A 26,823-nucleotide genomic window follows, 5' to 3' on the forward strand; every position below is an offset into this window, starting at 1 on the left:
GACACAGGGACACAGTGGCATGGGGACACAGGGACATGGAGACACAGGGACACAGGGACATGGGGACACAGGGACACAGGGACTCATTGGCATGGGGACACAGGGACACAGTGGCATCGGGACACAGGGACATGGGGACACAGGGACATGGGGACACAGGGACACAGTGGCATGGGGACACAGGGACACAGGGACATGGGGACACAGGGACACGTTGACATGGTGAACAGCCACCAAGCCAACAGCCACATCCCTGCCCTGTCCACCCCCAGGTGCTGTCCTGGAAGGTGTCCTGGTGCCATGGTGACAGCACTTCGGTGACAGCACCTTGGTGACAGTGTCTGGGGGGCACAGCAGCCGGGGATGTGGCCATGCTGCGCCTGCTGGTGGCCAGTGCCCACGTCCCCAGGGTCAGTGGCTGTGGGCACGGGGTGCACGTCTCTGCCCGCTTCCGAGGTACTGCTGGGGACAAGGAGGGGGACGCCCTGGTGGCATCAGCCATTGCCACCTGATGGGGTGACATCAGCCAGCCTGCTGGCATCCTCGTGTGACAGGAAGGTGCCAGCCACACCTGGGGACAGCGTTGGCTACCCCCACACACGGGCACGGTGCCAGCCTTCCCCTGGTACCTCAGTGTCCCTGCCCTGCCATGCCGCCACCCTCCTTCCTGTGTCCTCCCCCTAGGTGTCCCCAGGAGCACCCGGGTGGTGCCAGAGGAGCACAGCCCCACCTGGAATGAGGTGAGGTGACCCCAAGGTGGCCTGCAGTGGCACGGGGACGCTCAGGTCACCCCACCAACCCCTTGTCACCTCCTGCCCCAACCCCAGACGCTGGCATGGCCACTGGGCACTCGTCCCCTGGCCCCCACGGACAGCCTGACCCTGCGCCTCCGGCACTGGGGCCAGCCAGCGTCCCAGGGGTGAGTAGCACCCATGGGTGGGCATCCTGGGGGCACCACCCCTAGCATGTCGCCCCTCATGACATGACCTACCTGTGCCTGTAGGGACCTGGGTGCCGCCACGGTGTCACTGGACCGCTTGGTGGCCGACCCTGGGCTGCTGCTGACCCTCGGTGACATCCCTCTGCTGGACCCTCAGGGACAGCCCACAGGGGTGAGCGCCCAAGGTGCCCTCAGCCAGCAGCACCCCGGGGGTGCCACCGTGCACAGCCCGGGGTGCCACCTGTCCCTTCGCAGTGCACTGCCAGCCTCCGCTGCTCCTACACCCCCCGCGGCGGGGCTGGGGACGCCGCCGCAGTGCCCCTGCCAGGGCAGATGCCACCTCCAGCAGCGCCGTCAGGGTCACCGCCACAGCCCCGCAGCAAAGCGCCGGCAGGGAGCGAAGAGGATTTCCAGGTAGGGCACCCGCGGGTGCGGTGGCACCCAGGGGTGGCATCCCGACTGCTCGTTGGGGCAACTGTGCCGTAGGTGCGGGTGAGGGTGATCGAGGGCCGCCAGCTGCAGGGCAATGACATCCGGCCGGTGGTGACGGTGCTGATCGGAGAGCACCGCTTCAGGACCAGGATCCGGGCGGGCAACAACCCCTACTACAACGAGGTGACAGCGGGGTGGGCACGGGGAGCCCTGCCAGTGTCCCCTCAGCCCACCCTCCCTCCCTCACCCTCCCTTTCTTTTTGCTGCCCGACTTTCAGGTCTTTTGCCAAAACTTCCACCTGACGCCGGCCCAGCTGGCAGCGCAGCTCATCCGCATCCAGGTCCGGGGGGGCACCTGTGGCACCTGGCTGGGGGGACAAGGGGCGAGGAGGTGACCTCTGAGGAGGTGTTCCCCTTCTCTTCACAGGTGCTGCACTCCCGAGCCATCCGTGCCAAAGCCATCATCGGGGGCTCCCAGGTGAGGCTGGGGGCCCGGGCACGGCGGCGGCGCTGCCCCGCGGCGCCCGGGCGGCTCTCACTCCCTCTGCCATCCCCACAGCTGGACGTTGGCACCGTCTACCGGGCACCAGGTGGGTTGGAGGGCTTGTGGTGATGCCACCGCCGAGGTGACAGTGGCAGCTGGCTCTGTGGTGGCTGCAGGCAGGAGGGCAGGGCTGTGCTTTGGGGAATGAGTGGCTGTGGGTGGGAATCCAGAGCGGATGGGGACTGAGCACAGCAGCAGGAGATGCTGGCAGGAGAGGGATTGGATCCTGCCCTGCTTCTCTACAGCAACCTGAAAGGAGGTTGGAGCCAGGTGGGGCTTGGTGTCTTCTCCCAAGGACCAGAGGAAATGGCCTCAAGTTGCCCCAGGGCAGTATTAGCTGGGCCATGAGGAACAATTTCCTCCCCCTGGGGGCTGCCCAGGGCAGTGGTGGAGTCTCCATCCCTGGAGGAGTTTCAAAGCCCTGGAGCTGTGGTGCTGAGGGCCATGGGGTGGTGGTGCCCTGGGGCAGTGCTGGGGGAAGGGTTGCACTGAATGATCTTAGAAGAACAATTCTCTGATCCTCTGCTCTCCCACCCCTGCCAGGACGCTGCTTGAGCTGGAAGTGGCTGAGCCTGCAGCACCCCCAGCGCCCCGAGGCTGGCACCCAGGGCTACCTCCGGCTCAGCCTGGCAGTGCTCCGTGCTGGAGAGGCACTGCCGGTGAGTGGCCCCACACCATCCTCTCCAGCACCCCCAAGTCTACCTCCCTTCGTGGGGGGAGGGGGATCCCCATTTTCCTACCTCCCCAGGAGCAGGAGGAACCAGGGAAGGATGAGGACGTGGAGGCCAACCTGCTGCAGCCATCGCCCTGCGCAGCCACCCTGCAGCTCCGCATCTACCGCGCTGAGGACCTGCCGCAGGGTGGGCACCGTGGGAGGCTTTGGGGTGTCTTGGGGGGGGGGGGGGTGGATGTGGGGAACCCCCACTAGTTTCCTCCAGGAAACTGCTTGACCAACCTGATCTCCTGAATGGATGAGGGACAGCCTGAGGGCGGCGTCCAGCTGGGTTTAGCCTTTGGCACCGTGTCCCATGGCAGCCTTCCAGAGGTGCTCGTGGCTTGGGGAGAGTGGAGGCTTTGCTGGGTCAGGAAGTGGCTGAGGATCAGGCCCAGAGAATGGTGGTGATGTTGGGTTGATGATGTTGGGTTGATGATGTTGAGTTGATGTTTGGTTGATGATGTTGGGTTGATGATGTTGGGTTGATGATGCTGAGTTGATGTTGGGTTGATGATGTTAGGTAGATGTTGGGTTGATGGTGTTGGGTTGATGGTGTTGGGTTGATGATGGGTTGATGATGTTGAGTTGATGTTGGCTTGATGTTGGGTTGATGATGTTGGGCTGATGATGTTGGGTTGATGTTGGGCTGATGATGTTGAGTTGATGTTGGGTTGATGTTGGGTTGATGATGTTAAGTAGATGTTGGGTTGATGATGTTGGGTTGATGATGTTGGGTTGCTGTTGGGTAGATGATGTTGGGTTGATGATGTTGGGTAGATGATGTTGGGTTGATGTTGGGGTGATGATGTTGGGGTGATGATGTTGGGTTGATGATGTTGGGTTGATGATGTTGGGTTGCTGTTGGGTAGATGATGTTGGGTTGATGATGTTGGGTTGATGATGTTGGGTAGATGATGTTGGGTTGATGTTGGGGTGATGATGTTGGGTTGATGATGTTGGGCTGATGATGTTGGGTTGCTATTGGGTGGATGATGATGGATTGATGATGTTGGGTTGGATCAGGTTGGGGTTGGGTCAGGTTGGTGTTGGGTTGACCCCAGAGGGCTTTCCCTACCCAAGCCATCCTGTGGCTCCCTGCCCACCTCTGCCAACCCTCCCTGCAGCGGTGCCAGGCTGCCGCTGCCTGCCCTTGGCAGTGGCTGGTGGTGGCCAAAGAGGCTTCGTGGCAGCGGCTGTGAGAGTCACCTTCGGGGGCAGGACAGTGAGTGCTGGGGGGGGGCCTGCCAAGGGGGGGGGCTGCCAATGGGGGGGCCTGCTGGGGGGACATCTATTGGGGGGGTCTGAGTGGGTGGGCGATTGATGAGCTTTGGGGGGGGTTGATTGGGTTTTGGGGTTCATTGGGGGGGGTCCAATAAGGTCAGGGGGTTGATTGGGTGGGAGTTGATTTGGGGGGGGGGGACAATTGAGGGGGGGAGTGTGAGTGGGTGGGGGCTCAGCTGAGTTGGGGGGTTCAGTTGAGGGGGGGGTGATTGGGTTTGGGGGTGCAGTTGGGTGGGGGGTTCAATTGGGTGAGGGCTTCAACTTGGGGGGGGTGTGATTTGGTTTTGGGGAGCAGTTGGGTGGGGTCTGAACTGGGGGGGTGATTGGGTTTTGGGGTGCAGTTGGGTGGGGGTTCAATTCGGGGGGGATTTAGTTTGGGGGTCCAATTGGGTGAGGGGTTCAACTTGGGGGGGGTGTGATTTGGTTTTGGGGTGCAGTTGGGTGGGGGTTCAATTAGGTGTGGGGGGGCGATTGGGTTTTGGGGTCCAATGGAGTGGGGGTTCAATTGGGGGAGGGGTCGATTGGGTTTTGGGGTTCAATTGGGTGGGGGCTCAACTGAGTTGGGGGTTCAGTTGGGGGGAGGGTTCGATTTGGGGGGGGTGGGTTTGATTCAGGGAGACCCCAACTGGGTGTGGGGGGGTCCGATTGGGTAGGAGGTTGGATTGGGGGGGTGGGGGGGAGGCTCAGTTTTTGGGGGGGACAGTCTGATAGAGTGTGGGGGTGCTCGATTTGGTGGAGGGGGGGGTCAGTTGGGTTTGGGGGGTCAGATGGGTTTGGGGGTTCCATTGCGGGGGGGTGTCTGAATTGGGGGGGGGCTCGGGGGGGGCTCATGGCTGTGCCCATCGCAGCTCTGCACCCAGATGATGCCCCCCAATGCCAACCCCGTGTGGAACGAGGTCTTCTTCTTCCCACTGCGGGTGAGGGGACCCCTCCCCAGCCCCAGCACACATCCTGCACGCCCCTCCCCGGATAAGGGGGACCCCCAAAATGGAGAGGGCCCCCCCCCTCATTTCAACAATGACCTCCCGCCTCCCCATTCCCTCCCCAGCTGCCCCCCATCTGTGACGAGATCCAGCTGGCCATCCTGGGCGGGTAAGGGGGCAGCCCCAGCCTGGGGGGTGGGAGGGAAACCTTCTGACTTGGGAGGATTTCTCAGGGGTTTGGGGTACCCCTCGGGGTCGGGACACCTCCCTAGTTTCGGGGGACATCCCCCATTTCGGGGGAACTCATCTAGTTTTGGGGGACCCCCTTGATTTTCCAGCACCTCCTCTGCTTTTGGGGACCTTCTGCTCCTGGGGGACCCTTCCCCGTTTTGAGAGAGCCTCCTGGTTTGGGGAAGCTCCCCAGGTTTTGGGGAAGCCCTCCCGGTTTTGGGGTACCCTCTCGTTTTGGGGGGACCCCCTTGATTGTCCAGCACCTCCTCTGCTTTTGGGGACCTTCTGCTCCTGGGGGACCCTTCCCAGTTTTGAGAGAGCCTCCTGGGTTGGGGGAATCTCCCCAGGTTTTGGGGAAGCTCTCCCGGTTTTGGGGTACCCTCTAGTTTCGGGGAATATCCCCCATTGTTGGGGGACCCCTCTAGTTTTGGGGGACCCCCTTGATTGTCCAGCACCTCCTCTGCTTTTGGGGACCTTCTGCTTCTGGGGGACCCTTCCCAGTTTTGAGACTCCTCTTTGGTTTTAGGATCTCTCCCCAGGTTTTGGGGAAGCTCTCCCGGTTTTGGGGTGCCCTCTAGTTTCGGGGGACATCCCCCCCCCCCCCGTTTTGGAGGACCTTTCCCACTTTTGAAGCCCCTCTGATTTTGGGGGGGCACTCCTTCTTTTGGGGGGGACCCTGTCCCATCCTACCCCCCGCCCCCTCCCACCCCCAGCTCCTGCAGCAGCAAGGTCCTGGGCACTGCCAGCCTTGACCTCTCCCAGATCTCCTCTGCCGGTGCTGAGCTGGAGGGTGAGTAGGGGGCACCTTTGGGGGGGGGAGGGGGGGTCCTCAACACCCAGACCTCCCCCTTGGCACCTCACTGAACCCCCTTTCGCGTCCCCCCCCTCCCCAGATGGACCCCCTGGCTTCCTGCCCTGCTTTGGACCTTCCTTCCTCCCCTTCTATGGGCCCCGGCCCGATGCTGCCAGGGCAGTTGGCACCGTGAGCAGCTGGGGGGCACAGAACCCATCCGGGGGGGGGCAGCACCCATCGGGGGGGGGGGCACAGCACTCATTTGGGGGGGACAGGACTCATTTTGGGGGGGGCAGGACTCATTTGGGGAGGAACAGCACTCATTTGGGGGGGACAGGACTCATTTAGGGGAGCAGGACTCATTTTGGGGGGGTCAGGACTCATTTGGGGGGGGACAGGACTCATTTAGGGGAGCAGGACTCATTTTGGGGGGGTCAGGACTCATTTTGGGGGGGACAGGACTCATTTGGGGGGGACAGGACTCATTTTGTGGGGGGGACAGGACTCATTTTGGGGGGGGACAGGACTCATTTTAGGGGGGACAGGACTCATTGGGGGGGGATAGGACCTATTGGGGAGGAACAGCACTCATTTGGGGGGGACAGGACTCATTTTGGGGGGGGGGGACAGGACCCATTGGGGAGGAGCAGCACTCATTTGGGGGGGCAGGACTCATGTGGGGGGCACAGGACTCATTTTAGGGGGGACAGGACTCATTTGGAGGAGGGGACAGCACTCATTTGGGGCAACAGTACCCATGGGGGGGGTAGCGCTCATGGAGGGGGACAGGACCCATCGCGGGGGGACAGAGCTCATATGGGGGGGACAGCACTAATTTGGGGGGGCGACAGGGCCCATTGTGGGGGGGGCACCACCCATGGGAGGGGGGCAGGACCCAGGGGGAGGGGGACAGCAGCCGTTTGGGGGGACAGAATCCGTATGGGGGAGGACAACATCCATTTGGGGGGGTGACAGCACCAATCTGGGGGGGACAGCACTCATTTGGGGGGGGGACAGCGCCCATGGGGGGGGGGGACAGCACTAAATTGGGGTGGGGGGGAACGACACAGCACCCGTTTGGGAGGGTCAGCACTCATTGCGGGGGGGACAGCGCCCATGGGGGGGGGCGGACAGAACCCATTTGCCCCCCCCCCTTATTTTCCAGGCCCAGGGGGGTGGCCTATCGGGGCCGGGTGCTGCTGGAGCTCAGCACCCACATGCGGCCCCCGGATGGGCGTCAGCGAGACAGCATCAGCCCCGAGGACATCAGCCGCGTGCAGGTGGGCATGGGGGCATGGGGAGGTGAGGGGGGGCGATGCCACCTGCTGGGCACAGGGGCACAGGGGATGTGCTGTGATGCCATCTGCTGGGCACGGGGGCACAGGGGAGGTGCTGTGATGCCACCTGCTGGGCACAGGGGCACAGGGGAGGTGCTGTGATGCCACCTCCTGGGCACGGGGACACAGGGGAGGTGCTGTGATGCCACCTCCTGGGCATGGGGGCACAGGGGAGGTGCTGTGATGCCACCTGCTGGGCACGGGGGCACAGGGGAGGTGCTGTGATGCCACCTGCTGGGCACGGGGGCACAGGGGAGCTGCTGTGATGCCACCTCCTGGGCACAGGGGCACAGGGGAGGTGCTGTGATGCCACCTCCTGGGCACGGGGGCACAGGGGAGGTGCTGTGATGCCACCTGCTGGGCATGGGGGCACAGGGGAGGTGCTGTGATGCCACCTCCTGGGCACGGGGGCACAGGGGAGCTGCTGTGATGCCATCTCCTGGGCACAGGGGAGGTGCTGTGATGCCACCTCCTGGGCACGGGGGCACAGGGGAGCTGCTGTGATGCCATCTCCTGGGCACAGGGGAGGTGCTGTGATGCCACCTGCTGGGCACGGGGGCACAGGGGAGGTGCTGTGATGCCACCTGCTGGGCACGGGGGCAGAGGGGAGGTGCTGTGATGCCACCTGCTGGGCACAGGGGCACAGGGGAGGTGCTGTGATGCCACCTGCTGGGCACGGGGGCACAGGGGAGGTGCTGTGATGCCACCTGCCCTCCCCACTCTTTGCCCCCAGAGCCACCTGCCCCGGCGCCGCTTTGGCCTCTGTGGGGTCTTTTACTCTGCCACCATGGTGCCCCCCGGCCCCGAGCTGCTGCGCTTCGAGCTGAGCCTTGGCAACTATGGGGACAGCAGCGATGCCACCTGCAAGCCGGCTGCCTCTGCCACCCAGCACGGCTGTGCCCTCTTTGATGGTGAGGTGGGGGGTGGGGAGGGTGGGGGGCACGAGGGTTTGGCGCCACGGGGGGTGCTCAGTGCCCTCTGCCCGCAGGGAACCGCTACCACTACCTGCCCTGGTTCGGGGACAAGCCGGTGGTGGCTGTCACCTCCTGCTGGGAGGATGCCAGCCACAGGTGGGATGCCCTAAACCTCCTGTGTGCCCTCTGCCGGCGGCTGGTGAGCTCCCGTGGGTGGCACGGGGCGGGGGGAGGCTGGGAGAGCTGGGGGAGAGGAACCTCCTGGAGGGCAAGCAGGGCAAGGGCAGGGTCCTGCCCCTGGGGAGCAACAACCTCCTGCAGCAGCACAGGGGAGGGGAAGCTGCTGGGAAGCAGCTCCAGGAGAAGGAGCTGGGAGGGCTGGGGGACAAGAAGGTGCCCAGGAGCCATCAGTGTGCCCTGGGGGCCAAGGAGGATCCAGTGGTGTCCTGGGGGGCATGGAGAAGAGTGTGGGCAGCAGGGTGAGGGAGGTTCTCCTGCCCCTTTGCTCTGCCCACAGCTGCGGCCCTGGGTCCAGCTCTGGGCCCCCCACTTGCAGAGGGCCAGGGAAGTGCTGGAGAGAGTCCAGGGCAGGTTGGGAAGCTGCTGAGGGGCCTGGAGCAGCTCTGGCAGCAGCAAAGGCTGAGAGCCCTGGGGCTGAGAGCCTGCAGAAGAGCAGCCCCAGAGGGCAGCTGAGCAATGCTCAGCAAGAGCTAAAGGAGCTGTGGGGGGGCAAAAGGCTGGGGCCAGACTCTGCTGAGTGGTGCCCAGGGCCAGGCCAAGGGGCAAGGGGCACAAAGTGGCAGCCAGGAGGTTCTGTTTGCCCCTGAGGAGAAAGTTGTTTGGTGTGAGGGTGCTGGAGGCCTGGAGCAGGCTGCCCAGAGAGGTTGTGGAGTCTGCTGGTGTGGAGAGCTTCCAACCCCCCCTGGGCATTGTGCTGCTGGGCAAGCTGCTGTGGGTGCCCTGGTGGGGCAGGGGGGGTTGGGCTGGGTGAGCTCCAGAGCTGCCTTCCAGACCCACCCCGAGGAGGCTGGGACGGTGTGGGTGGGGGGGTCAGCCATCCCCCGGCTCCGGGCTGGGAGCCTCGGGGCCATCCCTGCAGGAGAGGAACGTGGGGGAGCTGCAGAACGCTCCTGGGGACTCCAAAGGGACCATCGGCAGGAGGCTGCTGCGGCAGCTGGCACAGGACTGCCGGTCAGAGCGGGGGGGGCACGGGGTGGGGGGGGTCGTGGGCGGCCCTGGAATGGCAGTGGGTGCAGAGCAGGGACACCCCCGGGCCCGCCAAGAGTTGGGGGGGAGGAAGAATGGGAAAAGGGGGAGGGGAGGGGGCATAACTGGGGGGGGAATGGGATAAATGGGGAGGGGAATGGGATAAATGGGGGGGGGAATGGGATAACTGGGGGGGGGAATGGGATAACTGGGGGGGGATGGGATAAATGGGGGGGGAATGGGATAACTGGGGAGGATGGGATAACTGGGGGGGGGAATGGGATAACTGGGGGGGAATGGGATAACTGGGGGGGTAATGGGATAAATGGGGGGGGGCATGGGATAAATGGGGGGGGGATGGGATAACTGGGGGGGGAATGGGATAAATGGGGGGGATGGGATAACTGGGGGGGAATGGGATAACTGGGGGGGGATGGGATAAATGGGGGGGGATGGGATAACTGGGGGGGGAATGGGATAACTGGGGGGGATGGGATAACTGGGGGGGGGATGGGATAACTGGGGGGGATGGGATAACTGGGGGGGGAATGGGATAACTGGGGGGGGAATGGGATAACTGGGGGGGTAATGGGATAAATGGGGGGGGGCATGGGATAAATGGGGGGGGGATGGGATAACTGGGGGGGGAATGGGATAAATGGGGGGGATGGGATAACTGGGGGGGAATGGGATAACTGGGGGGGGATGGGATAAATGGGGGGGGATGGGATAACTGGGGGGGGATGGGATAACTGGGGGGGGATGGGATAACTGGGGGGGGGATGGGATAACTGGGGGGATGGGATAACTGGGGGGGAATGGGATAACTGGGGGGGGGGATGGGATAACTGGGGGGGACATGAGGAATTTTAGAGGATTTGGGGGGGAAATGGGAGCGTCTGTGAGGCAAAAAGGGCATTAGGTGGCAAAGAGGGCGTTTGGGGCTAGAAAAGGGGCATTTGGGCGGGGGGGGAATGGGGGCGTCCAGGAGGCAAAAGGGGCATCTGAGGCAGAAGGGGCATTCAGGAGGGACGGGGGGACATCGGGGGGGGTGGCAAACAGCTCATTTTCGGGGGGGGGCAAACAGCTCATTTTCGGGGGGGGGGGGGGGGGGAGGGATGTGCTTGCAGGCGGGCGCTGCGGCAGCTGGCAGCGCAGCCCACCCCCACGCCGCTGGATGCCCACCTGCGTGCCAGTCGCCTTCACCTGCTGCGGCAGGTGGCAGCGGCGGCCGCGGCGCCGCCGAGGGCCGGCTGGGAAACGCTGCTGCCGCTGGCCGAGGGCTGGCTGCGGCGTGCGGCCGCCCTGGCCGTCGAGGTGGGGGACGGAAGGGCTGGCGGCGGCGGGGACCTGGCGGCCGCGCTGAGCCGCAGCCCGGTGCCAGCCCTTCGCCCTCTCTCTGCCCACATCCCCTCAGCCCCAGGCGGCGGTGCCCGACGTGGTGCTGTGGCTGCTGCGGGGGGGGCCGGCGGCTGGCCTGCGCCCGCGTCCCTGCCACCCAGGTCATGTTCTCCCCGAGGGGCTCCGCTGCCTGCGGCAGGCTCTGCGGCAGGGTCCAGACCCTCTTCCTGGTGGTAAGTGCCCTGTGTGTGCCCCCCCGCCCCTCCATGGCACCTCTGGGGCCCATCCATGAACCCCTTCACGCCCTTTCCCCTCTACCTTCTCTCCACATCTCTCCTCTGTCCCCTCCATGTGTACTCCACATCCCCTTTATGTCCTCTCCATGTCCTCTCCGTGTCCCCTCCACCTCCCCTTCCTCTCCCCTGGGTTCCCTCTCCACCTCCTCCATGCACTCCTCAGGTCCTCTTCTTGTCCCCTCCATGCCTGCTCCACGTCCCCACTCTGTTTCCTCCTCCATGTCCCCTTCACATCCTCTTTGTGTCCCCTGTGTCCCTTTTAGACCTTCTCCAGCTCTCTCTCTCCATGTCCCCACCCATGTCCCCTCCTCATCCCCATGTCCCCTCGGTGTCCTCTCCATCAGGTCCCTCCCATGTCCCCCTTCATGTTCCCTCTCCATCTCCCCCATCACCTCCACAGCTCCTTTCTGCCCCCTCCAAATCCCTTCCATGTCCCCTCCATGGTCCCTTTGGGTCATTCTGTGTCCCCCCACAGCCCCTCCATGTCCCCTCCACATTTTCTGTGTCCTTCCTAGACCATTTCCTAGACCTTCTCCTAAACCTACTTCAAGACCTCCTTCTAGACCCCTTATTAGACCTTGTCCTAGACCTCCTAGACCCTCTCATAGACCCTCTCCTAGATGCTCTCCTAGACCTCCTCCTAGACCTTCTCCTAGACCCTCTCCTAGACCACCTCCTCGACCCTCTCCTAGACCTCCTCCTAGAATTCCTCAACCCTCTCCTACACCTCCTCCTAGACCTCCTCCTAGACCTCCTCCTACCCCTTCTCCTAGACCCTCTCCTAGACCTCCTCTTAGACCTCCTCCTAGACCTCCTCCTAGAGCTCCCAGACCCTCTCGGTGCCCCTCTCCCCGTGCCCTCCATCCCCCCCACGTGCCCTCTGTCCCTGCGGGCGCAGGGCTCTGGGGGCCTCTGTGCCCAGCTGCGGCTGCAGCTGTGGCTGGGCCGCGTGGCAGACAGCAGGGACCTGGCACGGCGCCTCCCGGGCACCCTGCACGTCTACGCCGAGACGGTGAGCCTCAGGGTGCCAACCCCTGCCGCCCCGGGGGTGCCAACGCGGGGGGTACCGCCTCGGGGTGCCCCCCCAACCCTCCTCAACCCCACCTTCTCCCCCTCCCCCAGTATGAGAACCAAACCAAGCTGCTGGGCAGGTGGGGCCCGCGGGGGCTGCTGGGGTGCCCGGGGTTCTCCGACGGCGCGGGCACGGCCGGGCTGCCCAGGCACCGCATCCGGCCCCCCAGGGGCTGGCGCTGGGACGGGCCCTGGACCGTGGAGCCCCAGTGGAGGTGAGTGCCAGCTGCCCTTGCCAACCTTGGGTGCCTCTGGGAGGGTGATGCCAACCTCGGGCACCTCCGGGAGGGCGATGCCAACCTGGTGCCCTCTCCCCCAAGGCTGCTGCTGGACGCTGAGACCAACGTGAGCGAGGTGCTGGAGGAGCTCTACGAGAACCAGAGCCGGAGGCCAGGGGGGAGAGTGGGCACCTGGCACCCCTGGCACCACGGACAGCGTGAGTGGGGGGTGGCACGGGGGGCACGGGGGGAGGGGGAGGTGGCAGGAGCGCAGGGCAGGGGCTCAGCGCTCAGCTGTCTTTGCAGAGTGGCGCAGAGATGCCGCCCAAGGAGGAGCTGGAGTGCCCCCAGGGCTGGCATATCACCGATGGCTGGCGGCTGGACATGGCAGGGGCTGTGGATGAGGCTGGTGAGTGGGGGACCCTGAGTGGGGGATGCTGAGTGGGTGCCCCTGAATCAGTGCCCCTGAGTGGGTGCCCCTGAGTGGGTGCCCCGGAACTGGTGTCCCTGAGTGGGTGACCCTGGGTGGGTGACCTTGAGTGAGTTACCATGGGTGGGTGATGCTGAGTGGGTGGCTGGTGGTGGCACCAAGGTGACCTCTGGCTGGCACAGGTTGGGCATATGGGGCAAGCCTGGCCCCTGGCACCCCCCCAGCTTCCTGGCACGCTGCAGAGAAGTCCTACCACAGCCACCGGCGCCGGCGCTGGCTGCGCACCCGCCGCAGGGACCCCGCGCCACAGGGACCCCAGCAGGATGTGGCCACGTCCCTCCAGCTGGTTGGGGTCCTGGGGACAGCAGGGACGGGGGGGGGGGGGGGGAGGACAGGGGTGTTAGGGGCAGGGGGAACAGGGATAGGGGTGGCAGGGAGGAGGGGGGCAGGAACAGAGTGGCTGGGACAGGGGTGGCAGGGATGGGGGTGGCAGGGATGGAGGTAGCGGGGAAGGGGGTGGCAGGATGGGGCTGACAAGATGTGGGGGGGTGGCAGATATGAGGGTGGCAAGATAGGGGTGGCAGGGATGGGGGTGGCAGGGATGGGGGTGACAGGGATGGGGGTAGCAGGGATGAAGGTGGCAGGATGGGGGTGACAGGATGGGAGTGGCAAGGATAGGGAGGGCCAGGGATGGGGGTAGCAGGGATGGGGGTGACAGGGATGGGGGTAGTGGGGATGGGGGGTGGCAGGATGGGGGTAGCAGGGATGGGGGGTGGCAGGGATGGGAGTGGCAGGATGGGGGGTGGCAGGGATGGGGGGTAGCAGGGATGGGGGGTAGCAGGGATGGAGGTGGCAGGATAGGGGTGACAAGATGTGGGGGGTGGCAGATATGAGGGTGGCAAGATAGGGGTGGCAGGGATGGGGTGACCAGAACAGCAGTGGCAGGCACAGAGGGTGGCAGGGCCAAGCCTCGGCTCAGCAGTGCGGGGTTGTGGGCAGCCCTGGCCGTGCCCTGGTGCCACACCAGGCTGTTCCCCGTGTCCCCACACGCAGCAGAGCCGCGGGGGGGCGGCGGGCACGGAGGGCTGGGAGTATGGCTCCCTCTGGGGCTGCCGCTTCCACCTCCGGCCGCGGCCGGGGGACGTCTGCCGGAGACGCCGCTGGCACCGCAGCTTGGTGCCCCTGCGGCCATCGCCCCTGGCACCGCTGTTCACGCTGGAGGGCACCGAGGTGGGAGAGCAGCTGGGGAGCACTGGGGAGGATCCGGTAAGGGGGAGTGGAGGGAGAGGGGTGGAGGGAAGCAGAGATAAGAACGGAGGGAGAGGGATGGAGAGGAAGGGATAGAGAGGGAGAGAGGGAAGCAGGGATGGAGGGAAGCAGGGAGGAAGGGATAGAGAGGGATGGAGGGAAGGAGGGATGGAGGGAGAAGGAAGGAAGAAGAAAGAGGGAGAGATGGAGATGCAGAGGTGTAGGGAGAGGCGAATGGAGGGATGAAGGGACAGAAGGATGGATGAAGGGATAGAGAGATGCTGGGATGGAGGGAGAGGGGTGGAGGGAGTGAGGGAGGAAAGGAGGGACAGGGATGGCCGGATGGAGGGACAAAGGGGTGGATGGAGGGAAAGTGGAAAGGATGGAGGGATGGGGAGAGAGGGAGGGATCAGGGGATGCAGCGATGAAGGGATGCAGGGAGGGAGAGATGGAAGGACAGAGGGATGCAGGAAAGGACAGATGGAGGGACATAGGGATGGAGGGACAGGGATGAAGGGATGCAAGGAGAGAGGGCTGGAGGGAAAGGAGGTGCTGGATGGAGAGCTGTGGAGGTGGAGCAGTGCTGGGGCAGCAGGACAGGGGACAGCAGGGACAAGAGGACCCCAGAAGCCGCCTCCCATCGCCCCGCAGGGCACGGAGGAGCCGGCCGAGGACGACGAACCGGCTGCGACCGAGCGGCGGCCGCGGGGCTGCTCCCGGATCCCCCCGCAGCAGCCTCTCATCCTCTGCACCTTCCAGCGTGAGCCCCTGGGGGGCACACAGGGCGGGAGGGGACAGCACCAGGCCGGGAGGGGTGAGGGGGGGTGGGTGGCTGCCGGAACCCCCTGCCAGCCCCTGCCTCTTCCTGCAGGATCCAACTTCTTCCAGCTCCGCTGCTACATCTTCCAGGCGCTGGAGCTGGCACCGCCTGGCACCAAGACCACCGCAGGTGCGACAGCCCTCAGCGCCCGCCCCCTACCCACCCCGGGTGGGCACCGCAGGCTGCTGAGGCTGCCACTGTCACCCAGACCCCGTCGCCCACGTCTCCTTCGTGCACGTCAGCCGGAGCAGCCGGGCGCTGCCGGGCACCCTGGACCCGCTCTGGGACCAGACGCTGCTGCTGCACCGGGTGCAGCTCTACGGAGACCCCCGCAGGGTCCGGGACGAGCCCCCCGCAGTGGTGGTGGAGATCTTCGACCAGGAAGGGGGGGTGCGGCACCTAAGGCTGGGGGGCACCCAGGGCTGGGGGGACGCCCCGGAGGGGGTGACAGGGACGGGGGTGGCAGGGATGGAGGCAGCAACAATGAGGGTGAGAGGAGTGGGGTGGCTCGGTGGTAGGGATGGTGATAGGTTGGGGGGCACCCATAGGGTGCCAGCGGGTGGGCTGGCAGGGGTGAGAGGGGCAGTGGGTGAGGTACCACTGAATGGGGTAGAGCGATGGGGGTGACAGAAATAAGGGTGGCAGGGATGGTGATGGGGTGGGGGGGCACCTATGGGGTGGCAGTGAGACAGGGGGGCAGGGCTGGGGCTAGCAGGGCTGGGCTGACATGTTGGCATGGGTGGTGAGAGGTGGGGGGCACCCATGGGGTGGCTGAGATGAGGAGGGCAGTGGGCAAGGTGATAGTGGACAGGGTGGAAGGGATGGGGGTGACATGGTGGCAGGGATGGTGATGGGTGGGGGCACCCCTGGGTGGGGGGAGCGCCCATGCCCCAGCAATGCCTTGCAGGGTGCCAGCGGGTTCCTGGGCAGGAGCGTTTGTGCCCCTGAGGTGTGGCTGGACGTGGGGCGCCGGCGCCCCCCCCGGCTGCGGCGGTACCCCCTGTGGGGGCCGAGGGGGGCAGCTGGGGAGCTGTTGGCAGCCTTCGAGCTGCTGCACGACACCGAGGTGAGGAGGTGGCATAGGGAGTGGCATCGGAGGTGGCATGGGAGACATCCAAGGGGTCCCATTGTCAGGGTGCGTGTGCCCCCTCCCGGGCAGGATGGATCCCTGGCAGAGGTCAGCACCCCCCCGGGGAAGGACGAGGTCCTCAGCGTCCCCGCGGACATCCGCCCCCTCCTCAGGCTGGTGGCACTGGAGGTGAGAGCTGGGGACATCCGGGGGGATGGGGACAAGGACAGGGATAAGGGATGGAAGCGAGGGTGGCTGGGGACAAGGATGTGGATTGGAGTGCTGACGGCAGGATGAGGACAGGATGAGGATGGAGAAGGGGACAGGGGCAAGGTCCTTGCCCATCCCAGTGGGCATCCAGCCTGAGGCCACCAAGCCGAGCAGGGGAAGGGCAGGACCTCGAGTGGGTGTCCTGGGTGCTCAGGGGTGGGCTGACCACCCACCCGAGGTGACCCCTGAGCACCCGAGGGCAGAGTGGCAGCTGCTGGATGCCCCCTCCCCAGGTGCTGGCCTGGGGGCTGCGGGGGCTGCCTGGCAGCGTGCGGGCACCCAGCCTGGAGGTGCAGTGCGGGGGGCAGACCCTGCTGACCCCCCCGATCCCCGACCCCGCCACCAACCCCAATTTCCCCATCAACGCCTTCCTGCTGCTGCTGGTGAGGAGGGGGACGGGTGGAGGAGGGGGGAGAGCCAGCCCCACCCATGGGTGGTGCCACTGGGGGGGTGGGAGTGGCACCCCCGGGCTGACTGGCATGGCTTGGCCCCAGCGCTTGCCCGCGGAGGAGGAGTTTGTGCCCCCGATCCGGCTGCGGGTGCTGGACTCGAGGGGCTTCGGGTACCGGCCCGAGGTGGGGCAGGGCTGCGTCAGGAACCTGCGGCAGTTCTGCTGCCAGCCCCACGGCCAGGGGCACTCCCGAGGCGAGGAGCAGCCCCCCAGTCCCTCACCCCCCGCGCCTGGCGCCAGGACGGCTCTGCCCACCCTTGGTATGGCTCTGCCCCATCCCTGGTACCCTGAGCTTCACCCCTGCCCCATCCCTGCCCCATCCCTGGTACCCTGAGCTTCACCCCTGCCCCATCCCTGCCCCATCCCTGGTACCCTGAGCTTCACCCCTGCCCCATCCCTGCCCCATCCCTGGTACCCTAAACTTCGTCCCTATCCCATCTCTGGTACCCTGAGCTTCATCCTTGCCCCACCCCTGGTACCCCAAGCTTCATCTGTGCCCCATCCCTGGTACCCTAAGCTCCATCCCTGTCCCATCCCTGCACCATTCCTGCCCCATCCCTGGTACCTTCTGCCCCATCCCTACCCCCACTTGCCACCCCATGATGCTTCGTTTGCCCTCTTCCCCCACAGCCTCTCCCTGGGCCAGGATCGCTCAGGTGAGTTCCCCCAGGCCCAGCATTGGCACTGCCAGCCCTTGGTGTCCCTGTGCCTCAGTTTCCCTCTGCTCCCTGTAGATGCTGCCCAGGATCATCACTAAGAAGGCTGCAGCCAAGGTGGGCATGGGTGTGAGGCCAGTGAGGCCACCAGGGCCACCCAGGCCACCCATCCCCACCTCACCCTGACCCCCAGCAGGCTGTGGAGGAGGAGGATGATGAAGATGAGGAGGAAGAGGACTGGTGGAGCAAATTCTACTCAGCCACGGGGGACAAGGCAAAGAGCCACAGGAGGAGCACCAGGGACAGGCTGAAGGTGAGCCACAGCCTGGGGCATGGGGCAGGGCACAGGAGGAGAATGGGGACAGGGAGGGAGGTGGGGCAGGGAGGGAGATGGGACAGGGAAGGAGATGGGACAGGGAGGGAGGTGGGGCAGGAAGGGAGGTGGGGCAGGGAGGAGAATGGGGACAGGGATGGAGGTGGGGCAGGGAGGGAGGTGAGACAGGGAGGGAGGTGGGGCAGGGAGGGAGGTGAGACAGGGAGGGATGAGAGACAGGGATGGAGGTGGGACAGGGATGGAGGTGGGACAGGATGGGGACAAGAATGGAACATGGGATTGGGACAGGAGTGGTTGGGGACAAGGACATGGATGGGGATGAAAATGGGATAGGGATGAGATCAGGATTGGGAATGGGATGAAGGATGGTGACAAGGATGGAGATGAGGTGGGGACTGGGACAGAGATGGGATAGGGACAAGGTGAAGGCTGGAGGTCAGGAGGGGAGCAGGCTGGGGACAGGGACAGTGATGAAGGAAGGGAGGGAATGGGATAGGGAAAAGGAGAGGGAAGGAGAGGGAACAAGGACAAGAACAGGGATGAAGATGGGATGGAGACAGGGATGAAGAAGAGGGATGGGATGGGATGGGATGGGATGGGATGGGATGGGATGGGATGGGATGGGATGGGATGGGATGGGATGGGAAGAAGAACCAAGGTGGGGATGGAGACAGGACCAGGGAGGGATGGGAGTGGGAAAAAGGGCAGGGCTGAAGATGGGATGGGGACAGGGAAAGGGCTGAAGATGGGATGAGGACAAGGATGAAGAAGGGGACAGGGATAGGGGAAGCACCAAGATGGGGCTGGGGACAGGAGCAGGGTGAGGAATGAGGTCAGGGCCAGGGACAGGAAGGGGGACAAGGACAGAACAGGACTGGGGACACGGCCAGGCTCCTCTCCCCAGGTCTACAGCTGCGAGCTGGAGGCAGTGCCTGAGTTCGAGGGGCTGCAGGACTTCTGCAGGACCTTCCCCCTCTACCAGCCTGGGCACCACCCTGTGCCAGGGGAGGAGCCGGTGCCCGTGGGCGAGTTCAAGGTGGGTGAGCATCGCCCCTGGCACCCCAGAGCGGGAGGGGGACACCGTGGGGGGTGTGGGCTGTGCACTAAAGGGTGGCTCTCGCAGGGGCTGTTCCACATCTACCCCATGCCCGAGGCCCCGGAGGTGCCCCCTCCCCCGCGCCGCTTCCAGCAGCTGCCTCCCAGCCGGCCCCAGCGGTGCCTGGTCAGGGTCTACATCGTCCGAGCCTTCGACCTGCCCCCCCGCGACAGGAACGGGCTGGTAAGGGCACCCCCGGCTGCTGGGCACGGCTCCCCCGGCCTCTCCCCAGCCTGTGCCACCCTGACGGTGCCCTCCCTGCCGCCAGTGTGACCCCTACGTCCGCGTCTCGCTGGGCAGCACCACGCTGGGGCAGAGGGACCAGTACGTGCCCAACACCCTGGAGCCTGTCTTTGGCAGGTAGGGCCGGGGGGGTTGGCATGATGGCACTGCCACCGCCGGGCTGGGGAGCCTGGCACTGAGCAGAGGTGCCCAGGAGGGCTGGTGGGGTCAGCAGACCCCTGTGCCAACCTGCCCCCTGCGAACCTCTCTCTGTGCCAAGCTGGCCCTGTGCCGCTAGGTCCCTATGTCACTGGGTCCCCGTGCCACCAGCTCCCCGTGCCACCAGCTCCCCGTGCCACCAGCTTCCTGTGCCACCAGCTCCCCGTGCCACCACATCCTCATGCCACCAGCTCCCCGTGCCACCATATCCTCATGCCAACATGTTCCCATGCCACCAACACCCTGTGCCACCATATCCTCATGCCAACATGTCCCCCTGCCACCAGCTCCCTGTGCCACCATATCCTCATGCCACCAGCACCCTGTGCCACCAGCTCCCTGTGCCACCATATCCTCATGCCACCAGCACCCTGTGCCACCAGCTCCCTGTGCCACCATATCCTCGTGCCACCAGCTCCCCATGCCACCAGCTCCCTGTGCCACCATATCCTCATGCCAACATGTCCCCCTGCCACCAGCTCCCTGTGCCACCATATCCTCATGCCAACATGTCCCCCTGCCACCAGCTCCCTGTGCCACCATATCCTCATGCCAACATGTCCCCTTGCCACCAGCTCCCTGTGCCACATTCCCCATGCTGGTAAATGCCAGCCTCCACCAGATGCCCACACTCCCTATGCCACCAGGTCCCCATGCCAGCAGGTCTCCATTCCACCCACTCCTCATGCCACCAAGCCCCAGTGCCAGCAGGTCCCCACGCCAACGGGTGCCAGCCCCCCGGGCTGTTTCCCCGGGGCTGATGGCACCCGTGGTGCCAGGCTGTTCGAGGTGACTGGCACCATCCCCCTGGAGAAGGACCTGAGGGTCTCCCTGATGGACTATGACCTGCTGCCACCCGACCAGGAGATTGGCACCACCACCATCGACCTGGAGAACCGCCTGCTCTCCCGCTTCCGTGCCCACTGCGGGCTGCCCACACGCTACCACACGTGGGTGCCCCTCAGAAGGGGCATTGGGGGGTGGGGGACGTCTGGGTGACACGGTCCTGAGCCCAGGAGTGGGCACAGGCAGAGGAGATGGGCACAAGGTGGGCAGGGTGGGATGAGATGGGCACAGGGCAATGGGGACAGGGTGGGCACAATGTAGGCATGGTGGGATGAGATGGGCACAGGATGGGCACAAGGTTGGGCATGGTGGGATGAGGTGGGCACAGGATGGGGATAGGGCTGGGCACAGGGATGGGGACAAGAATGGGCACAAGGAGATGGGGATAAAGTTGGCACAGAGGGATGGGCACAGGATGGGTACAGGAAGGTGGGCACAGAGGTGGGCTAGGGGGATGGGACAGGAAGGTGGGCACAGAGGTGGGCTCAGGGGAATGGGACAGGAAGGTGGGCACAGAGGTGGGCTCAGGGGGATGGGACAGGAAGGTGGGCACAGAGGTGGGCTCAGGGGGATGGAACAGGAAGGTGGGCACAGAGGTGGGCTCAGGGGGATGTGGACAGGAAGGTGGGCACAGAGGTGGGCTCAGGGGGATGGAACAGGAAGGTGGGCACAGAGGTGGGCTCAGGGGGATGGGACAGGAAGGTGGGCACAGAGGTGGGCTCAGGGGGATGGGGTGGGCACAGCAAAAGCCTTGAGAAGGTGGTTATGGGGTGGGCACAAAGGAGGGAGGTTGGCAGAGGGGGGTAGGGTGGAGATGGGGTTGGCACAGGGATGAATGCAGGGGAATGAGATGGGCACAGAGTTGGGGGGGTGCCATCACACACCCCCCCAGAGCCCACCCTGTGTCCCCACAGCACCGGCCCCGGGTGCTGGAGGGATCAGCTGCCCCCCAGCCGGGCACTGGAGCACTTTGCCCGTGCCCAGGGGCTGCCGGTGCCCGAGTTCAACGCCGAGGGCACCGCTGTCACCTTCGGGGACAGCACCTTCCTGCTCAGCCACTTCGGTGAGGAGGGGTCTGGGGGGGAGCCGAGGGGGGGTTGGCCCCTTGTGCCACGGGGGTGTGACAGTTTGGCCTGGCAGAGAGCGCCCCCCCCGGGCACCCACCGCCGGGGGTGCCCCGCGAGCGCCTGGCACTGCACCTGCTCCACTCCTGCCACCTTGTCCCTGAGCACCTGGAGACCAGGACCCTCTACAGCAGCACCCAGCCGGGCCTGGAGCAGGTGGGCACGGGGCCAGGGGGGTGCAGCCCTCGGATTGGGGGGGGGGCAGGGCCAGGGAGCGTGGGGGTGGGGTGGCAAGGACCCTGCTCAGTGCCAGGGAGTGAGCCCAGGGGGGTGGCACGGGGACAGCAGAGACCTTGGGGGGACAGGGACAGCAAGGGCGGGGGTGATGGGGACCTTGGGGTGATGGGGACCCCAGGGATGGGTGATGGGCACCTTGGGGGGGCAGGGACCTCATGAGTGAGTGGTGGGGACCTTGGGGGGACAGGGACAGCAGGGGCGACAGAGACCCCAGGGTGATGGAGCGTGAGAGGATGCCAGGGGGACAGTGGGGACCTTGAGGTGACAGGGACTCCATGGGGGGGTGACAGGGACTCCATGGGGGGGCGATGGGGACTCCATGGGGGGGCGATGGGGATCCCATGGGTGGGTGACTGGGAGCCCAGGGCAGGGAGGGCTGCTGGGGTGGTGCTGGGGGACAGTGGACCGCGGGGGATGCCAGGGGGATTCAGGGGGGATGCCAGGGGGATTCAGGGGGATAGGCACCATGGGAGTGGGTGGTGAGAAGGTTGGGGTGGCAAGGAGGGATGCTGGGGGGGGGATGGGTGCGATGAGGACACCCTGGGACAAGAAGGGACGCACTGGCACAGGGTCCGAGGGCTGCCAATGCCAGCCCTCCCCTCGCCGGTGCCAGGGCAAGGTGCAGATGTGGGTGGACATCTTCCCTGCCAGCCTGGGACCCCCTGGACCCCCAGTGGACATCACCCCCCGCAAGCCCCAGAGGTGAGCCCGGGCTGGGGTGGGGGTGGGGGGGTGGCGCTGGCGTGGGGACACCCCCGGGGGGCGTGGCAGGTGACACGTCCTTGTCCCCACGAGGTTCGAGCTGCGCTGCGTGGTGTGGAACACGCGGGAGGTGGACCTGAGGGACATCAGCTGGGGGGGGCAGAGGATGAGCGACATCTACGTCACCGGGTGAGGGGGATGGGGAGGGGGCGGGGAGGGGGAGGGGGGAAGAGGAGGCTGACAGCAGAGCGTGTCCCCCCCGGGGCAGGTGGCTGGACGGGCTGGAGGAGCAGCGGCAGAGGACGGACATCCACTACCGCTCGCTGCGGGGCGACGCCGCCTTCAACTGGCGCCTGGTCTTCAGCTTCCAGTACCTGCCGGCGGAGCAGCTCTGCGTCCTGCCCCGCAAGGTGCGGGGGCAGGCAGGGACACCCCGCGGGGGAGGTGGGGGACAAGCTGGTGAAGGGCCTGGAAAAGAAGCACAGAATCACCCAGGCTGGAAAAGACCTCAGGGATCATCAAGTCCAACCTGTCACCTATCCCCCTGACCCCTCCTGACAGCCAAGCCATGGCTCCAAGGGCCACAGCCAAGCCTCTCCTGACTCTCCAAGGGTCACCCCCAAACCATAGCCCCAGGCACCACAGCCAAAGCACCTTGAAACCCCTCCAGGGCTGGGGACTCCACCACCTCCCTGGGCAGCACATCCCTGTAGCCAATTCCTCTTCCTGGGAAGAACTTTCTCCTCACCTCCAGCCTAAACCTCCCCTGGCACAGCTTGAGACTGTGTCCTCTTGTTCTGGTGCTGCTTGCCTGGGAGAAGAGACTAACCCCCACCTGGCTACAACCTCCCTTCAGGGAGTTGGAGAGAGCAAGAAGGTCTCCCCTGAGCCTCCTCTTCTCCAGGCTAAGCAACCCCAGCTCCCTCAGCCTCTCCTCACAGGGCTGTGCTCCAGACCCCTCCCCAGCCTTGTGCCCCAGACCCCTCCCCAGCTTTCTTGCCCTTCTCTGGACACCTTCAAGTCTCTCAATGTCCTTCTTGAACTAAAGAGCCCAGAACTGGACACAGGACTCAAGGTGTGGCCTAACCAGCGCTGAGCACAGGGCACAATGACCTCCCTGCTCCTGCTGGCCACACTGCTCCTGATGCAGGCCAGGATGCCCCTGGCCTTCCTGGCCCCCTGGGCACACTGCTGGCTCATGTTCAGCTGCTGCCAACCACTACCCCCAGGTGGCTCTCTGCCTGGCAGAGGGAATGGCCTCAAGCTGTGCCCGGGTAGGTTTGGACTGGAGAGTGGGGAAAGAGCGCTCAGGGACTGGGAGGTGCTGCCCAGGGAGGTCATGGAGTCCCCAGCCCTGGCTGTGGTGCCTGGGGGGGACCCTTGCGGAGTGGGGTTCTGGGTTGGACTTGGGGGTCCTGAGGGTCTTGCCCAGGCTGAATGTTTCTGTGATTCCCTTTCCTCCCCCCCCCCCCCCCCACCTCCACCCCCGTGGCAGGAGCATTTCTGGAGCCTGGACGAGACAGTGCTGAAGGTGCCCCCCAAGCTCATCCTCCAAGTGTGGGACAACGACAAATTCTCAGCTGATGATTTCCTGGGTGAGGCCTGGGGGGCACTGCCAGCCTGGGGCACTGCCAGCCTGGGGCCTGGGCAGGCAAGGGGGACAGCCAGAGGGGCACCCACGAGTGATAAAGAGCAGCCGTGGGTAATGGGAAAGGCACCCAGGTGACACCCATGAATGATGGGAGACACCCGTGGGTGACAGGGAGCACCCACGAGTGATGGGAAACAATCACAGGTGACACCCACGAGTGATGGGGGGGCACCCGTGGGCGACAGGGAGCACCCCAAAGGGCACCCCCAAGTAATGGGGGCACCTATGGGTGATGGACAGGACCCACGGGTGCCAGGGAGCACCCCCAGGTGATGGGGGGCACACATGGGTGCCAGGGAGTACCCCAAAGTGGCACCCCTAGGTGATGGGGGGCACCCATGTGTGCCAGGGAGCACCCCCAGGTGACTCCCCCCCGACTTTTCCCCGCAGGTGTCCTGGAGCTGGAGCTCACCAGGCTGCCGCGGCCGGCCCAGAGCCCCCGGGACTGCACCCCCGAGCCACAGGGCAACCCCCGGAGCTCCTGGCCCTGGCAGGGGGCGAAAGCCCCCCCCCGGCTGAACCTCTTCCGGCACAGACGTGCCAGGGGCTGGTGGCCCTGCACCGTGCAGGACGGGGCGCAGCGGCGCCTCTCGGTGGGCTGCGGGGGGACGGCAGGGTGGGGGGGAAAGACACCGGGATCGGGAGGGGGACACTGGGACCATGAGGGGGACGGGGAAGAGGGGAACACCAGGATGGTGGGGGGGGGACACTGGGATCATGAATGAGACACTGGGGGGGTAAACAGCAGGATGGGGGGGAAAGACACCGGGATCGGGGCGGGGGGGACACTGGGACCATGAGGGGGACAGTGTGGGGGGACACTGGGATCATGGGGGGGACACCGGGATCATGGGGGGACACAGGATGGGGTGGGACACACACTGGGAGAGTGAGGGGACCCTGGGTTGGGGGGGGGGGACACACTGGGATCATGAATGGGACACGGGGCAGGGGGAAGACCAGGATGGGGCGGGAGGGGGGACGATACTAGGATCATGGGGGGAACACTGGGATGGTGAGGGGGGAGCCTGGGATGGTTAGGGGGACACCAATGATGGCAATGGAGGGGGGAGAGGAGGGGAGGGAGGGACACATCCTGTCCCCCACCCCCCCGGCAGGGCAAGCTGGAGCTGAGCCTGGAGCTGCTGACGGCCAAGGAGGCTGAAGAGCGACCCGCGGGGAAGGGTCGGAAGGAGCCCAACCTGCACCCAACGCTGCCAGAGCCTCTGTGAGCCCTGGGGGGGGACCCTTGCGGGGGGGGGACAGGGAGGGTGGCACAGGTGGCACCGAAGCGCTGAGGCTGGAGAAGGAACCACCACGGCCACCAAAGCACAGCCCCGGGTGCCGCGGCCGCAAGGGTTCCCAGCGCGGCTCCGGGGATGGAGACTCTGCCACCTCCCGGGGCAGCCCGGGCCGGACCCTGAGCGCCCTGGCAGGGGAGAAGTTTCTCCTCGGGGCCAATCTAAACCTCCCCTGGGGCAACCTGAGGCCATTTCCTCCTCCTCTCTCACCTCACACTGGGCAGAAGAGACCGCCTGGGCTCTCTGCAGCTCCCTGAGAGGAGGCTGGAGCCAGGTGGAACCTGGCTCCAGCCTCCTCTCAGGGAGCTGCAGAGAGCCCAGGAGGTCTCCCCTCAGCCTCCCTCTCCCCAGCTCCCTCAGCTGCTCCTCCCCAGCCCTCTTCTCCAGACCCTTCCCCACCTTCCTTGCCCTTCTCTGGCCCTGCTCCAGCCCTCAAAGTCCTCCTGGCAGTCAGGAGCCCAACCCTGAGCCCAGCCCTCAAGCTGTGCCCCCCCCCAGTGCCCAGCCCAGGGGCACCATCCCTGCCCTGCTCCTCCTGCCCTTCTCGGCCATCTGGGCCCCCCCGGCTCCTCTCCAGCTGCTGGCACTCAGCACCCCCAGGACCTTCCCCCCCCACCCCGCCAAGCACTTCCCAGCCTGGACCCTCCCCTGGGGGTGCTGCCCCAGACCCAGCCCTTGCCCCACGGCTCCGGGTCCCTTCCCCGCAGAGCCTCAGCCCCTCCAGCTGGGTGCCAGCTGCAGTCCTGGAGGGTGCTGAGCGCCGGTGTCCCGGCAGGAGGCCGGATTGGTCCTTCCTGTGGCTGCAGGCTCCGCTGCGCTCCCTGCGCTACAGCCTCTGGCAGCGGCACCGCTGCCGGCTCAGCCTGGCGCTGGCCCTGCTGCTGCTGCTCGCCCTGCTCCTCGCCTTCGTCTATGCCGCGCCGGTGAGCACCCAGGGTGCGAGGGGGGAGGGACCCCTCCTCACGGGCTGGATCCCCCCCACACTCCTGCACTCCCAAGAGCTCCCTTTCCTCGCCCCCTCGACCCTCCGTCCCACCCCAGATCTCCCCCTTCTCACCCCTTACACATTCTCCCCTCAGATCTCTCTCTCGCTCCTCACCTGCTGGACCCCCTCCAGGTCTCCCCCTCCTCACCCCCTGGACCATCCACCCTAGATCTCCCCCTCCTCACCTGCTGGACCATCCACCCTAGATCTCCCCCTCCTCACCTGCTGGACCCCCTCCAGATCTCCCCTTCTCCCGTTCCTTACCCCCTGCACCCTCCCCAGACCTCCATCTCCTTACCCACTGGATGCCATCTCCCCAGATCTCCCCCTCCTCACCTGCTGGACCCCTTCCAGATCTCCCCCTCCTCACCCCCTAGACCCCCCCCCCAAATCTCCCCCTCCTCACCCCCTAGACCCCCCCCCAAATCTCCCTCTCCTCACCCCCTGGACACACCCTCCCCCAGTTCTCCCCCTCCTCACCCCCTGGACCCCCCCACAGCTCTCTCTCCTCCCCCCCTGGACCCTCCCCAGTTCTCCCCCTCCTCAACCCCTGGACCCCTCCCAATTTCCCCCAGTTCTCCCCCTCCTCACCCCCTGGCCCCTCCCAATCTCCCCCTCCTCAACCCCTGGACCTCCCCCAATCTCCCCCAGTTCTCCCCCTCCTCACACCCTGGACCCCCCCAGCTCCCCTCTGCTCTCCCCCCAGGGTTACTTGGCCATGAAGCTGGTGAACCCCATCCCGAGCCTGCAGCGTGCTGCTGGGGAGCCCCAGGGGCAGGCTGTGGGCAAGCCCTGAGGCAGCAGCCCCAGGGATGCCACCCAGCCCTGGCACCTCTGCAATAAAGCCACAGCTGGTGGTGGGCAAAGTGCCCCCAGCTCTGTGGGCTGGGGATGGCTCCTTTTGGGGGGAGGGGAAGGGC

General features: G+C 65.6%; 1 protein-coding gene across 1 annotated transcript; it reads left to right on the plus strand.

The window, feature by feature from the left end:
• Nucleotides 1-371: 371 nt before the first annotated feature.
• FER1L5 (fer-1 like family member 5) lies at nucleotides 372-26,699 on the plus strand. The gene is given in 50 exon segments (XM_068156152.1): nucleotides 372-456; nucleotides 685-740; nucleotides 828-919; nucleotides 1,004-1,112; nucleotides 1,196-1,354; nucleotides 1,427-1,555; nucleotides 1,651-1,713; nucleotides 1,800-1,962; nucleotides 2,460-2,575; nucleotides 2,665-2,776; nucleotides 3,756-3,853; nucleotides 4,761-4,829; nucleotides 4,961-5,004; nucleotides 5,780-5,856; nucleotides 5,960-6,048; nucleotides 6,792-6,796; nucleotides 7,025-7,139; nucleotides 7,930-8,107; nucleotides 8,185-8,309; nucleotides 9,210-9,301; nucleotides 10,447-10,633; nucleotides 10,734-10,772; nucleotides 10,774-10,890; nucleotides 11,852-11,965; nucleotides 12,076-12,239; nucleotides 12,345-12,426; nucleotides 12,549-12,651; nucleotides 13,700-13,894; nucleotides 14,949-15,130; nucleotides 15,648-15,806; nucleotides 15,900-15,998; nucleotides 16,313-16,462; nucleotides 16,574-16,790; nucleotides 17,161-17,186; nucleotides 17,265-17,303; nucleotides 17,383-17,499; nucleotides 18,425-18,556; nucleotides 18,644-18,799; nucleotides 18,885-18,976; nucleotides 19,837-20,007; nucleotides 20,818-20,966; nucleotides 21,044-21,183; nucleotides 21,878-21,966; nucleotides 22,060-22,155; nucleotides 22,235-22,376; nucleotides 23,462-23,561; nucleotides 24,008-24,210; nucleotides 24,736-24,845; nucleotides 25,694-25,841; nucleotides 26,610-26,699. Coding segments are annotated over 50 exon segments (5,784 nt in total).
• Nucleotides 26,700-26,823: the final 124 nt, after the last annotated feature.

This window comes from Melanerpes formicivorus, unplaced genomic scaffold, assembly GCF_026170545.1.
Source record: "Melanerpes formicivorus ecotype bairdi unplaced genomic scaffold, bMelFor1.0.p_v2 SCAF_34, whole genome shotgun sequence".
NCBI lineage: Eukaryota > Metazoa > Chordata > Aves > Piciformes > Picidae > Melanerpes > Melanerpes formicivorus.